Raw genomic sequence first — 15,398 nt, 5'->3', positions numbered from 1 at the left:
ATTCCATATTCTGCTAACAGTCATTGCATCTCGATCAACCCGAGCAGCAATGTCGCGATACGATAAACCGCAATCGCGATAGGCTACAATCCAACCTTTATCAAAGTCGGAAACGTGAGGGTACGCAATTCTCCTCCTTACACGTGGCATCACAACAACGTTTCACCAAGCAACGTCGGTCAACTGCTGCTTGTGTATGAGAAAACGGTTGGAAACTTTCCTCATGTGAGCACGTTGTAGATGTCGCCACCTGTGTGAATGCTCTGAAAAGCTAATAATTTGCATATCACAGCATCTTTTCCCTGTCGGTTAAATATCGCGTCTGTAGCACGTCATCTTCGTGGTGTAGCAATTTTATGGCCTGTAATGTAGAAAATCGAAGTACTTGCTATATCACATTCACGCAATTAGCTTCCAACAGTACGCTCCGCCCCCCCTCCCCCCACCCTCCCTCCTTCACTTCCCCATGCCATTATCAAGTCTTTAGGTGGTGATACTTGGTATTAGCTGATGTCTCCTGGCGGTGGTTAACTTATTGTCCGTTGTGCTTACTTGGAACTGACATAGTAGACTACCACGGACACTATGATTCTTATTGATACCTGTCACCACATACTCTTACTTGGAACCTGCAGATGGTAGACAAAAATATGGAAGCAACAAAAACACAAGACATTACCATAGCTAATACGGTATAGAAAAACTTTCGTACCCAAAATAACTTCCAGACGTCTTGGAATGAACAAATTTTGGTTGTGCATGGAAATCTTAAACATTTCTTACTACAAAATAGTATATGAGTTTAGCTAACGATGATGGAGGTGGATAGCGATCAAACACACTTCTCTCCAAAGAGACCACAAAGGGTCAGTAATTTTGAGATCTGGTGACTGGTGGACAGAGGAGATGCGACAGTTCATTCTCGTGCTCACAAAACCAGCTCTGGACGATGAAAGCTCAGTGAATAGGGGCGCTCTTGTCTTGGAACACAGCATTCCCATTGGAGAGCCAACGCTATGTCACGGGATGGATCTGATCAGCCATAATTACATAATGCTTGGGAGTATTTCTAAACTGGGTAAAACACAGCCTGGGTTGCTGTGGGATAAGGATAGCATGTAGAACAAACCGGGAATTATATCAAAATATTAGAAGTAGTCACAATCAAGGTAGAGTAGCCTATTGCAGTCATTATTGTAAGGTGCTTCAAAACGTTATCTGGAAGGCAAAGGGTATGTGGCAAGGAAATAGAATAGCTAATTCACAGGATAAAATTAACACCATATGGTCAGTTGTGAAGGAAGTGTCAGGTCAGCAGCGCAAGGTCGACGATATAAAGCCACTTCGTAGTAAAAATATTTCTGTTACAGGTAAATCAGATCTGCATGTACAGTATTTAGCAATCATTTTCTGAGCATTGCTGGTGAATTAAATAAAAATTTTGTTTCTACAGGGAATCATATAATGCTCTTGGCAAATGCCTTTCCGATATTGATGTCCGAAATACTCCTCTGTGACACAGACAAAGGGGACATTGAGTCAATAATTAAATCAGTGAAGATTAAGGACTCTCATGGATATGATGGAGAGCCCAGCAGAATATTGAAGTACTGTGGTGCACATGTCTGCCCTGTAGAAAGCTCAAAGAGATTCTGATCATACATAAAGGATACCAGTGGCAAGACGCAATCAATACCTTCACTGCGTTATAACAACGGTGAAGTCACTGATGAAAGTGACGCTAAAGCAAAGTTATTAAACACGGTTTTCCGAAACTCCTTCACAAAAGAAGACGAAGTAAATATTCCTGAATTCCAATCAAGAACAACTGCCAATATGAGAAACATAGAAGTAGATCTCCTCGATGTACCAAAGCAGCTTAAATCACTTAATAAAGGCAAGGTCTCCGGTCCAGATTGTGTACCAGTCAAATTCCTTTCAGAATATGCTAATACAATAGCTCCACATTTAGCAATTATATACAACCGTTCGCTCACAGAAGAATCTGTACCTAAAGACTGGAAAATTGCTGAGGTCACACCAATACCCAAAAAGGGAAGTACGAGTAATCCGTTGAATTACAAGCCCATATCACTAACGTCGATTTGCAGTAGGGTTTTGGAACATATACTGTATTCTAACATTATGAAGTACCTCGAGGAAAACGATTTATTGACACATAGTCATCACGAATTCAGAAAACATCGCCAGCAGCGGTGGCCGAGCGGTTCTAGGCACTTCAGTCAAGAACCGCGCGACTGCTACGGTCTCAGGTTCGAATCCTCCCTCGGTCATGGATGTGTGTGATGTCCTTAGCTTGGTTAGGTTTAAGTAGTTCTAAGTTCTAGGGGACGGATGACCTCAGGTGTTTATTCCCATAGTGCTCAGAGCCATTTGAACCATTTTCAGAAAATATCTTTTTTGTGAAACATAAATAGCTCTTTATACTGCTCATAAAGTAATGAGAGCTATGGACACGGCATGTCAAATTGATTCCATATTTTTAGATTTCCAGAAGGCTTTCGACACCGTTCCTCAAAAGCGTCTTCTAACCAAACTGCGTGCCTATGGAATATCGCCTCAGTTGTGCGACTGGATTCGTGATTTCCTGTGGTAACGCTATTAGAGTGTTTGCAGATGATGCTGTCATTTACCGTCTTGTAGTCATCATATGCCCAAAACGAATTCCAAAATGATTTAGATAAGATATCTGTATGGTGCGAGAAATGGCAATTGACCACGAATAAAGAAAAACGTGAAGTTATTCACATGAGTAATAAAAGATAGTCGCTAAATTTTGATTACACAAATCTGAAGGCTGTAAATTCAACTAAATATTTGGGGATTAAATTACAAATAACCTAAATTGGAACGATCACATAGATAATATTGTGGGTAGAGCAAACCAGAGACTGCGATTAATTGGCAGAACACTTAGAAGGTGCAACAGGTCTACTAAAGAGACTGCTTACACTGCGCTTGTTCTCCCTATTCTGGAAGTATTCCTGTGCGGTGTGGGATCCGCATCAGATGGGACTGACGGATGGCATCGAAAAAGTTCAAACAAGGGCGACTCGTTTTGTATTATGACGAAATAGCGGAGATAGTGGCACAGACAGGATACGTGAATTGGAGTGGCAATCATTAAAACAAAGGCGTTTTTCGTTGCGACAGGATCTTGTCATGAAACTTCAATCACCAGTTTCTCCATCGATTGCTAAAACATTCTGTTGGCACATAAGTGATCGTTTTTCCCGCGCGTCGTTCGAGAGTGGAACGGTAGAGACAGCTTGAAGATGGTTCATTGAACCCTCTGCCAGGCACTTCAATGTGGATAGCAGAGTAATCACGTAGATGTAGATGTACTTAGCCACATTTGTAATTTTTCCTTTAAGAATGGTCAGCTTCCTGAACGATTAAAGTACTGAGTAGTAAAGCCGCGTTATAAAAAGGAAGAAAGGGATAATGTAGACAATTTTTGACCTATTTCTATGCCATCAGTGTTTGATGAAGTTACTAAAAGGGCTGTGTATGTAAGGATAATTGATCATTTTATGTCACATAATTTACTACTTTAGAAGTCGTTTAACGACTGAAAATGTTATATTCTCTTTTCTTTGTGAGGTACTGGATGAGTTAAACAAAAGGCTTCGAACGTTGGACATATTTTTTGATTTATCGATCACAAAACATTGCTCCACAAGTTGGGCCATAACGGAATACGGGGAGTAGCTCACAAATGGTACAGCAAAAGGTTATTATTCACGGCGTTGAGAATGTCTGTGATGTGGGGTCTGAGTAGGGTACAGTCGAATCGGGGGTACCCCAGGGAGCAGTGTTGGGGCCACTCCTTGGAGATTTGCTCTTCAGTTTGGTCCTACGGAACTTGACGTGTAAATAAAAAATAAATAAAAGTAACACGACCTTGCAGATTGAACAGGGGGCCCGTGGAATAGCATCCATATGGCTGCCAAAATTATCATCGAATCCCCACAATTTTCACCCTTGGAATGGAAACTCGACCAGAAGGTGCAAACAGCATGCAGTAAGATTCATCCAACCAAATTCATTTTTTCAATGCTCCGTGTTCCAGGTTTATGACTGCAGCACCACATGTTCCTGTTAGGGACGTTTGCATCACTGATGTGTGGTTTTGGCACTCTAGCTCGCTCTGCAATTCCCAACTTATGAAGCTCTCTTCGTGTTGTGAATCTTCAGGTTTTGGCAGCGCAAAGACTATTCCATTAAGTTTCGGGTGTGCAGCCGCAAGAAATCTCCTTCTTTTTCTTCTAATATTTCGGCCGTATAACGTTCAGCCGCTCGCTTCGTCCCTTTGGTATATGAAGTGCATAGCAAGCCGACGCACACCGATCTGTATTTACGAGCAAATAACTGCCACCATACTGCCCAGACAATGAGTGTTCTCCGAACTTTGACCCACAGAGCGCATGTTATTTCTGACTAAAGCAGTCTGCAAGATGAACTTTCCCACTTACAAAGAGTGTTTGAAGACAATGGTACTCTCCACAACAAATACAGAGGGCAATGAAAATGAAACCGAAAGAGGCCACAAAGAAAGCAGAAGAAGATGAAGAAACCTTTAAATCGATGATCTTCCTGCCATATGTGGGTAACCTTTCATCAAAAATAGGACGAATTCTCGGCAGACACAAAGTAAAAGTGATTTTTCATCCTCCAGCTGCACTCGTTGGCTCCGTCAAAGATGATTTGCTGCTCTGAAAATCTGGAGTTTACAAAATTCCATGTGAATGTGGCCTTTCTTACATCGGACAAACAACTCGTACTGTCCAAGAAAGATGTACAAAACACCGGGGGTACACACGGCTTTTACAGCCTAACAAGTCGGCAGTGGCAGAGCACTGTACTGATAATGGTCACAGTATGTTGTATGACAAATTTTGACAAATTTTGGCAACTACATCATCCTTTTGGGACTCGATGGTGAAGGAGGCTATTGAAATTCGCTTGACGACGAATTTAATAAATACAGATAGTGGTTTCAATCTTGATAAAGCATGGAATCCGGCACTTGCTGTAATAAACTCACAAAGACGTTGTCACAGTGCAGCTCACAATGATATATCGATATGCCAACACAGATCGACTGGGGAGTCATAGATACAACTCGCACATTATGCACGTCTCTGCCGCCGACCAACATCTCTGGCGCATTTGCATCTGTGGCCGCATGCGCAGTCGCGCGGTACACGAGTATAAAGGGACGAAGCAAGCACTGCAGCGGCAGTCTTTCGGCTCATTCTGAAGATGGCTGAACGTTATACGGTCAAAATATTAGAAGTAGAAGGAGATTTCTTGCGGCTGTACACCCGAAATTTAATGGAACAACTCTCTTCGTGTTGTTTTGATATTGATAGTGTTCGTGAGAGCGACACTCAGATCTGCAGTGACTTCTGCAGCATTCGCCCTCTTATTTTTCGTCACAAGCCCCTTCAATGAGAGTCCGTCACGATGATGTTTTTCCGCTTTCCTTGTGTAGTATGAACCTTCGATGTGGTGCCTCTTAAAATACCAAACATTCCGCCTAGTTTGGTTACGGAAGCATTCACCATACAAGCGCCACCCATTTGCCCACGTTCTAAGTCACTTCCTACATAATGCACTCACAACTACACAGAACTCTGTTCTAACCATAACTGACACTTGCAACGTATTGAGGATATTATGAGGTTGCAGTACATGGTCAAATACAACAGCACAACCTGCAGGCTTGGCTAGCATCTAAATTTATCTTCAACCATCCGTTTCTGGCGTTGTTTCCATATTTTGTTCAATCCCTGTATTACTCTGAATGTTATTTTATTGAAACTGTTATGTACATAGTTCCGCGTAGTCAGCGCGTACACAACTTTCCCACTAGAGCGCGTCCCGGTAAGCACAACAGCGCAGGCGTAGCGCACGTCCGTCTCCGCACTACGAGAAGAATGGCTCAAATGGATCTGAGCACTATGGGACTTAACATCTGAGGTCATTAGTCCCCGAAAAATTCGAACCTGCGACCGTAGCTGTCGCGCAGTTCCAGACTGAAGCGCCTAGAACCGCTCGGCCACAAAGGCCGGCCACTACGAGATGGCGCTGTCTTAGAGACGGACCAAATTCTGCTTCCGCCGATCCGCTTATTAATATGTAACGCAGCCAATGAGATTGCTGCTAATGCAGAACCTTTTCTCCTCGCGGATCACACTCGCGCAGTGTCTCTGGTTAGTCAGTCTGCATTAGTCTGCATTTATCTGCACCTGTCTGTACCAGTCTGCATTAGTCTGTACCAGTCTACAGTCAAGTTTCAGTCTGCGCCTTATAAGATTATCATATTCCTGAACATAGCCATGACGAGAAATGTATAGACACTTTGTTAAGTATCAGAGATACGTGAGAATAAGATTAACGTACCAAGACCAAAGGAACTTCAGATTGTCAATTGTAAATAGCATCCAGAACCAAGTTAAGTTATTTCTATGCTTTTTATTATTTTAATAAATGTGTGTGAAAATTAATCAAGTTTTGTTTAAAGCTGGCCACCGTCAATCTGCTACTCTAAGCGTGCAAGTGGCATTTCTATCGTCTGACCTAACGGCAGAAGATAAACACGCGACGATAAGACCACGAGACATACTGCTGACACTCGCCTACTTCGTTAGAGCGACAAGTCAAATAATGTGTACCGAAGGTCTTACAGTACGCACACCACAGAAACAGAGTGAGGTGGTCGAGAGCTGGAGCTCGCTTCGTTGCAGGTGGTGCAGTTCTACGAGACGTCGCTGGTGCGGCACGGCCTGATGGCGCTGGGGCCCACTGGTGCGGGCAAGACGACGTGCATCCACTGCCTGATGCGCTCGCTCACTGAGATGGGCATGCCCCATCGCGAGATGCGCATGAACCCCAAGGCCATCACGGCGCCACAGATGTTCGGCCGCCTCGACGTCGCCACCAACGACTGGACTGACGGCATCTTCTCCACCCTCTGGCGCAAGACGCTCAAGGCCAAGAAGACGGACTACATCTGGCTGGTTCTCGACGGGCCTGTCGACGCCGTCTGGATCGAGAACCTCAACTCTGTGCTCGACGATAACAAGGTATTTTTCCGTAACTCTGACGATCACAAGTATACGATAATACTAACTTTTAATTGTGGCGCAGAAAGGAAAGGAGACCACCTTATAATTGTGGCGCAGGGAGGAAAAGAGACAGCCTTATAATTGAGTGATTAGCGTGTCTGACTGTCATTTGGAAGACCTAGGTTCAATTTCCAATACTGTCAGCGATTTTTTCGTTGTGGGAGTATTGAAACGGGCTGCTTTCAGCGTCTAAGATCAGCTGAGCTGATTACTGAATGAGAAGTAGCGGTACCTAATTATGGAAAGTCGGCAACATTCATGAGAGCGGTGTACTGACCCGATGCTACTCCATACTGGGTCCAAATGACGCTATTGTGTAAAGTGCAATGTCTTATCTGTTCTCGCTGTGATTAGTTCGAACTCAAGTATACAATGAGTCTTGACACAACATTCCTACTTAATCGTGACAAGCAGCGCTCATTTCCTGTAGGTTACTGCTGAAGGTATTAATAATCACGAGAGTATGCTATTTTTTCTCTTGAGCTTTTTCTACAAATTCGTTTTGGATAACATCGTTTTTTTTTTTTTTTCATCAGTCTTCCGTGACTGGTGTTACGCAGTGCGCCAGGAATTGCTCTTCTGCGTCAACTTCCCCATCTCAGAGTGGCAAAAAGAAAAGCTCCTTTGCTCTGACCACAGATGAGCCAGTGGGGTCCGACGAACAGTCGTCTCATTCTCAACCAGTGTCGTCATTTGGATGTGCTATGGAGGAGCGTGGATTAGACACTGCTCTCCCACCTCTGCAGACCTGGAGCCACTTCTACGCGGTCAAGTAGCTCCTCAGTTTGCACCACGTAGCTGAGTGGACTCCTTCCAGTCCCTCAAGCGAGGAAAAATCGCTGGCGGTTCAGGGAACCGAAACCGGTTACCTCACATCACAGTCATCAACGCTAATCTCTTTTTTTTCTTTCTGTTTCTCTGTTTCTCTCATTTTTGTCATTTTTTTCTGTGTTAATCTCACGTGACACCTCCTAAAATGCATCGACGAGAACTTCACTCATTGTTTTCTTACAGAAAGTGACCTATGCCCTGACCGAACTAGCTGGGCTGCCATGCCAGCTACCACTCAGCTAATGAGTAACCATTAGTCTTACGTAATTATTTTCTTACTTACCTACCTCTGCTCTGTCTTCTTGAACACGAGTGTAAAACTTTTAAGTAGTCGTCCATTTTAGATGTGCCCGAGTATTCAGATACTTAGTTTTATTTGTGTCTGTGGTGAGATTCTTGTTCCAACTTCAGTTCAAAATTTCTGAAAATTTTAAACGTGTGTTAGCACGAAGGCGGTTTGTCGACGAAGGTTCTTTGGGGGTGGATTACACTAATAGTACTGAAATGAAGAAAAGTCCGAAATATTTAAATTATGAATTTTATTTACAAAATTATACACAAAAATGTCATTCTAAGAACCTCGTAAACAAGTATCTTTTTCCTGTGTGAATATTGTTTAAAATTAATTGAGTCTGTCAGTTTCGATGACTTCATTGTCGAAATTTTGCCTCAGACTTCTGGAAACGACTTTTTAATTGCTGCTATTTGCAAAATGATTGCAATTTGAGCAGTATTCCAAGAGGTGTCACACGTTTTAAACGTAGATAAATGCGGAGACAAGTGTATACTCAGCATTTCTGTAGTGCCCATAAAAACCATATTACAGTAATCTTGTAGTTTGCTTAGTGCCACTATAATGTTGAAAGAAAAAATTGTTTCCTCATTCATATAGGAGGTTAATCCCCAAAGTAAGGTGTCCTATTTTTTTATAATTACAGAACTCTGTTTGTGTGGCAGTTGGTGACACTTTTATGAAGGGTGCTTTACGCGCTGTGTGTAAACATGCACACGCCGCGCTGACGCTCTCAGTCTTGGCTTGTTAGCCGTTGGGAATGGAGCTGCCGTTGGATGTTGCCGCCAAGTGCGAACCGCGCGTAGTTATTCGGTTTTGAACGAAAAGGGCACTGCGCCGATTTAAATCCATCGCCAGTTGACGGAAGTGTATGGTGAGTAGTGCATGGATGTCAGAAATGTTCTTAAGTGGTGTAGAGAGTTCGCAGCTGGTCGGACCGAAACTCACGACTAACAAAGGAGCGGGAGACTGTCAGTTTGTGAGGAGACAGTGTTGAAGGTTGAGCAAAGCATGCGTGAAGATCGGCTGATCACCCTGGATGATCTCTGCACGTTGGTTCCTGAGGTTTCCCGATGAACCGCTCACAGAATTTTAACGGAAACACTGAACTACCGGAAGGTGTGCGCAAGACAGGTGCCACGCATACTGACTGAGAACCACATGCGGCAACGAGCTGATGCTTCCCACGAATTTCTTCACCGCCTTGGAGCCGAACAGGACAACTTTCTGGACTCAATTGTCACTGGTGACGAAAGCTGGGCATACCACTTTACACCTGAGACCAAACAACAAGCATGCCAATGGCGGCATCCTTCTTCGCCAAAACCGCGGACATTCAAACAAATACAGTCTGTCGTTAAAGTCATGACAACCGTTTTCTGGGATCGAAAAGGGTTATTGTTGGTCGACGTTATGCCCACTGGGACCACAATTAACGCTGACAGATGCTGTGAGACTCTGAAAAGACTCAAACGGGCAATTCAGAACCGGAGAAGAGGAATGTTGAGCAAGAGCGTACACATTCTCCATGACAACGCTCGCCCACACATCTCTCGGCAAACCGTTGCTCTCCTGCAACAGTTTCAGTAGAACGCAATCACCCACCCACCCTATAGTCCTGACTTGGCGCCCAGTGACTATCGACCGTTCCCTAGGTTAAGAGAACATTTTGCCAGAAAGCGATTTCAGCTCTGACGACGAGGTGAAGGAAGAGGTTCGTAACTTTCTGAGCAGCATGGCGGCGAGCTGGTATGACATGGGCATAAAAAACTGCCACAGCGTCTACCAAAATGCATCAACAGAAATGGTGATTATGTCGAAAAATAGCTAAATGTTCAAGCTGTAAACTGATGCAAACCATTGTAGAAATAAACAGGTCTATGTACTTACAAAAAAAATAGGAGACCTTACTTTTGGAATTGTCCTCGTATACTCCACAAAACGGAACGTCATGTATCACCGTTTCCACCACACACCGCTGCTGCTGCACCTGGCAGTCCGTTTTGCGTGCATATCAGCCGGGTTCGAGACCGATGTATCTATACCGTTTTAAACGTAACAAGTAAGTACACGGCTTAACGTGATGGCTACGATTCACTTTCGGGTCTCTTAGCAGACGGTCGCGTCTACATCGCGTCTGTGCTCACTAACAGTGTAGTTATAGCCGTGCGATCTAAGGCGTCTTGTAACGCTGCGCGCGGCTTCCCCCGCCGGAGGTTCGAGTCCTCCCTCGGGCATGGGTGTGTGAGTCGTCCTTAGCGTAAGTAAGTTTAAGTTACATTAAGTAGTGCTTAAGCCTAGGGACCTATGACTTCAGCAGTTTGGTCTCATAGTCCTTACCACAAATTTTCCAGTACACTATAAACAACTTCGGTCCCGTGCAGATAAATTTGTGTATCTGTTGTCGATCCGCTCTTAGCGTTCCAGTAGTTTAGCGTTACAATGTGTTGTTGCCTCGGTGTATGGCGGTGTCGCTAATAGCAAACCACTTATCAGTTCCACTCAAATTGGTAGATAACACAAGACCACCAAGCGATCTAGTGGCTGATGCGCTAGCAGTGGTACATCAGGAAAAAGATAACGTCTAAACGCCATAAGAAGACAGAATCTCCAGTCAGAAGCGTTCAAAGATTCATGAACGTGACTGAAGCAGTCACAAAACTATGAAAACGATAGAGGGCCCTGAAGCAACTTCATAACAAGCAGCGAGCACAGCGACGGCTACAAACATCAATGAAAATCCACATCTCCAGCAAAAGGTAGGACGAACTGCTGAAAATTTGTATGAGCAGTATGATGTTGACCCCTACATTTTATTCACGTGCAAAGAGAGAGAAGGATTTGGAGATTACATCCAATGGCTACAGATGGGCCGACAAATAGGCCGGGTCTACAGATCACTAGCAGCGTTACGTATATCAGTTCATCTGCCTGTAACCGCGTTAAATTCCGATTAAAGACAGCAGCAGCTACTAATTATAAGGCTCAAAACACTGTTTTTCCTAATGACAATCTGGAGGTATATATACCAACTTTCCATTTCAGACAACCGACAATAATAATAAAAAAATTCCTTACTAAACTTTCGGAAAAATATAGAATGGCTGTCATTCAACGTCAGCATCCAATAGTCCAAGTTAAACGATATATTAAGAAAATCAAGTAAAATGAGCAAGTTAAGCAAACGCCGTGGAAAGTGTCTTGCGACCTTTTTGTGCGTACCTGGTGTGCGCTGTTCTGTTGAATCGTGAGTGTGATCTTTTCTGCAATGCTTTAAACTGCCTACCGTGTGGTCACCCTAGTAAATACTGCCGCAGTCTGCTTTGGGCCACACGGCATAAACGAATGTGACAAACAAACACTTCTTTTTTTCGTCCAGTGCTCAGGAAGGCATCCGTCTAATTCTAGAAAATGTCCAGAGCACCTCCGACAGCGGAAAATTAAACTGCTCGTGACAGTGGAAGACATAACATACCGGCAAACAGCCTCACAAAGACACAAGTAAATTCCTGACGTACGCGCCCTTAGCCGCAGGAAACGGCGACTTCCCTCACGTAGGTACGCTCTCACCTAGTACAGCTGGTCGTCTGATACACAAGGACAACGCGAAACCACAAAATGAAACCAGCAATTATTCCGCAAGTCGGCCTCTTCAACAGACACCATGTGTTTCAACAATGCCGGCTACATACTGTATACCAGTGAATGGCACCCCATTTCCAAACAAATTGGGAAGAGAAGCGATATTGAAGCAAATAGGAGTCAGTAAGAGACAGTAGCGACACAACAGAGAATTTCACAGGTAAACGTACATTCGTTACCAAATAACACGTAAAAAGCTTATGAAAACCAGAGTTCACGCAAATCTGACAGGAAACAACCTGTGCCAATCGCATTCCCAAATTGTTCAGGACGGCTTAATCGAGACAATTTATAATATTGGAATTAATGTACTAAGACATACAGCGGGTAACCCACAGGCTGGGTCGAACAACAATAACGTAAAAGAATTCATCCCAGAACCGATGCTGAATGTGGGACTCAACAGTGGCGGCATTTATTAAGATTACTGTGTATCGCACTGAAACTCTCGTTCCATTAACACTCACAAACACAGGTTCCTACATTTCTACGCTCCAACCAGATATCTGCATGTGCAGTTTCAGAAAATTGGCTACTGCCAAATGAACCGTTCCGTTTCCTGTGCTTAATATAATTCGAGCCAACAGAGACGATGGATATGGGGGAATGCACTTCACATAAGAAATCTCGCTTAGTATTCAAACAGAGCATAGGACAAGAGATACCACTAGTAGTGTATAATGGCGTCGTCACACCACATTTGATATCAAATTGATATGAAAATTAATTAAATTTATCAATTAATAACCCCACCCACCCCCGCCCACGACCATGTCCACACCCGCCCGCTGGGTGACGTCACGTGTTTTTCTCAGCAGGACTGTGCCCAGCCCCTCCCCCTTCCCTCCCCACTCCTCCCCCTCCACCAACCTACCCTATTGGCAGAAATTATGAATTTTGGTGGGAATTTTGAATTTTGGTGGAATTTCTTTGTGCCGGGGTTGTGCTGACATCCCATCCCAACGCACCCCCACCCGTAAATTGATGGGAAATTAAAATTGGTATTACCCTTTCCGAATTCTGGGTCCTCCTGAGCAGAAAGCCCAATTCACCCCCTCCCCCCCGACAACACAATTATACCACCAGAGGCGTTTGCAATTGACGGAAAATTGAAAATGGCTGTAACACTTTAAGGAACATAGTTCTTATACAGGAAAACAGCAATCTGTAATTATTATAAATAAATTAGAAGCAGTCTTGATCACTTAACTTTTTTAATGGTGACCGGTTTCGATCTTTTTGTCAGGTCATCTTCGGACCATGAATGTCTGCCGGAGGCGGTGGCGCATGGCAATCCTCTTGTTTGTGGCAGTACACCACCAGCCACAAACAAGAGGACTGCCATACGCCACCGCCGCCGGCCGACATTTATGGTCCGAAGATGATCTGAGGAAAAGATCGAAACCGGTCACCATTAAAAAAGTTAAGCGATCAAGACTGCTTCTAATTTATTTATGAAAATGGCTGAGCCTTTTCTGGGACTCAAACCCTGATTCTACTGGACGGAAGGCCCAAGTTCACCCCCATATGGAAACTGTGCAGATGCGGGAGAGGAGGTTAGGTTAGTGTACTTTATTTATTTTTATCGGGAAACTGATGCAAAGATTGATCCTAATTATATAAATAATCACAAAGATCCAGCCTAATTACACAACCATATGCATAGTGCTACACGAGAATGCCATAAAATCACAATACAACTCAAAAACTGACGATACCATACAACTGGTGTTATCCTGCTGGGAAAAACTTTCGCAATACCACTCGACACTAGCGACAGACATATACAAACTTTACCCTACACCTACAAGCTGGCGGGAAAAATGCTGGGTTGTACAGTACTATATTTATTCTTTTTGGCAGAAAATATATTCAACTGGTGAGATGCTGGTGTTGGACAGAGAGGAGTTTAAAAAGTGTATTACCTGTATACATACAGTATTGTCGCTGTTTGACGTCAGAGTTCGCTACAGATTCCTGCTCAAAAACCACGCTGCAGCTCAGGTAATCGAAGCCAATACACACTACCACAACTCATGGGGAAAAAATGCGTCACAGTTCTAATTACACTTCGAAACTGTCGTGAAAAAACCAGCACTCATAATGAACTGGTCATAAAGCAGCACATGTACTGGGGAAAATCGTCGTCCTCAAAGATGGTAGATGAACGTGCATTCTTCTCGATGTAAATCACAAACTGCTGAAAACCAAGGCCTTCTCACTTCCCTTCACACCTCCGCCTCCCCCACTCCTCCTTCCCTCCATCCACCTATGGGGTGGGAGACTTGGTTCTTCAAATTGCCAGATGCTCCGCAAGGGTTCTCGGGCCCCCGCTGCCCGCCTTTTGCTGTTTTTTCTGCCGACCTGCGTACAACTGCAGGCCCCACGAGATCCTCCGTAGTCATTCGCGATATGTGGCATGCCTTTGAGGTGGCGGCCCTTCTCACAAAAGGGAAATTTACAGGCATAACCTCGCCCATCTGGAGGACGATCCAGATGGCCAGCTTTCCACCATCAGGCCGCCGCCTTAAGGCGCGCTCCTACGCCAATACAGTTGCATGCATAATCAACTAAACAATAGGAGATACAGGCATATTATTACTACTACCACTCCAGGCTGCTGCAGGTACATTACACACGAACAGGAAAGAAGTAAACACAATGTCAATTAACAGATCGTTAACGGAGATCGTAACGAAACAATAATACAGTATGCTGGTTAATTCGGTAGCGCAGCCGAAAATAAAATTGGGTGATTTTAATGTTCTTCACCGACCGAAAAAACAGCAACGGTGAAATGATAGCAGTGATTGTCGACGCCGATAACTTCATCGTTTTAAATTACGGTCTCCCGACGAGAATAAATGTATCACACCAGCGATTGTGCACTGTAGATGTACGTCACATAGTCTAACGTTACACGTCGCACTGGGGGCGGTAGCAGAACCCCTTGGATCTGATGATCTACCCACCGTTTTCACATGTAACACAGGAGTGATATATAGTGTGATATGGCCAGCTTACATTTGACAGATTCGCTAAGCAGACAGGGAAGACACAAGAACAGACTACTCGAACTTCATTGCTTGTATTGGGGAAACTGCAACGGTATCTTTCCCAAAAAAAATTAATCCTTTGTTCCGAAAAGTAAAATCTTACCAGAGTAGTGGACGAGAAATCCAACAATGCATTGTTGGACCTGATTAACGCTCCAAAACTCTACGAAAGACACGCTTTTGGAAGAAAAGTGCATTAACATGAAGGTGGACGTAAAGCGATTATTTACAAATAACAACAAGTATTCATGGCTCAACTTCTGAAACAACTTTAACAAAGGCATATCGCACGCAACCATCTGGGAACGACTTGAGCGTATACGTAGAGCCTGGAACAACAATAGGACATAGCGCTTCCGAACAAATTAGAGGATGATTTCCTGAAACGCTAGCCTCCAGACTCAGTTGAACAACTCATTGATG

The 15,398-nt window shown here is 43.9% G+C and overlaps 1 protein-coding gene across 1 annotated transcript in view; it reads left to right on the top strand.

Annotated features, from left to right (window-relative positions):
- LOC126335843 (dynein axonemal heavy chain 8-like) overlaps positions 1-15,398 on the top strand; it is a gene marked incomplete at its 5' end in the record, with an annotated part of 446,097 nt that overhangs the window by 168,595 nt on the left and 262,104 nt on the right. The window contains one exon of the mRNA XM_049999312.1: positions 6,774-7,112. Within this exon, the coding sequence (XP_049855269.1) occupies positions 6,774-7,112 (339 nt within the window). The remainder of the gene's footprint in view (positions 1-6,773; positions 7,113-15,398) is intronic.

Source organism: Schistocerca gregaria, chromosome 2, assembly GCF_023897955.1.
Source record: "Schistocerca gregaria isolate iqSchGreg1 chromosome 2, iqSchGreg1.2, whole genome shotgun sequence".
In the NCBI taxonomy this organism is placed as follows: Eukaryota; Metazoa; Arthropoda; class Insecta; order Orthoptera; family Acrididae; genus Schistocerca; species Schistocerca gregaria.
Note: the sequence above shows the minus strand (reverse complement) of the source record. Positions and strands in the feature narration are given on the sequence as shown.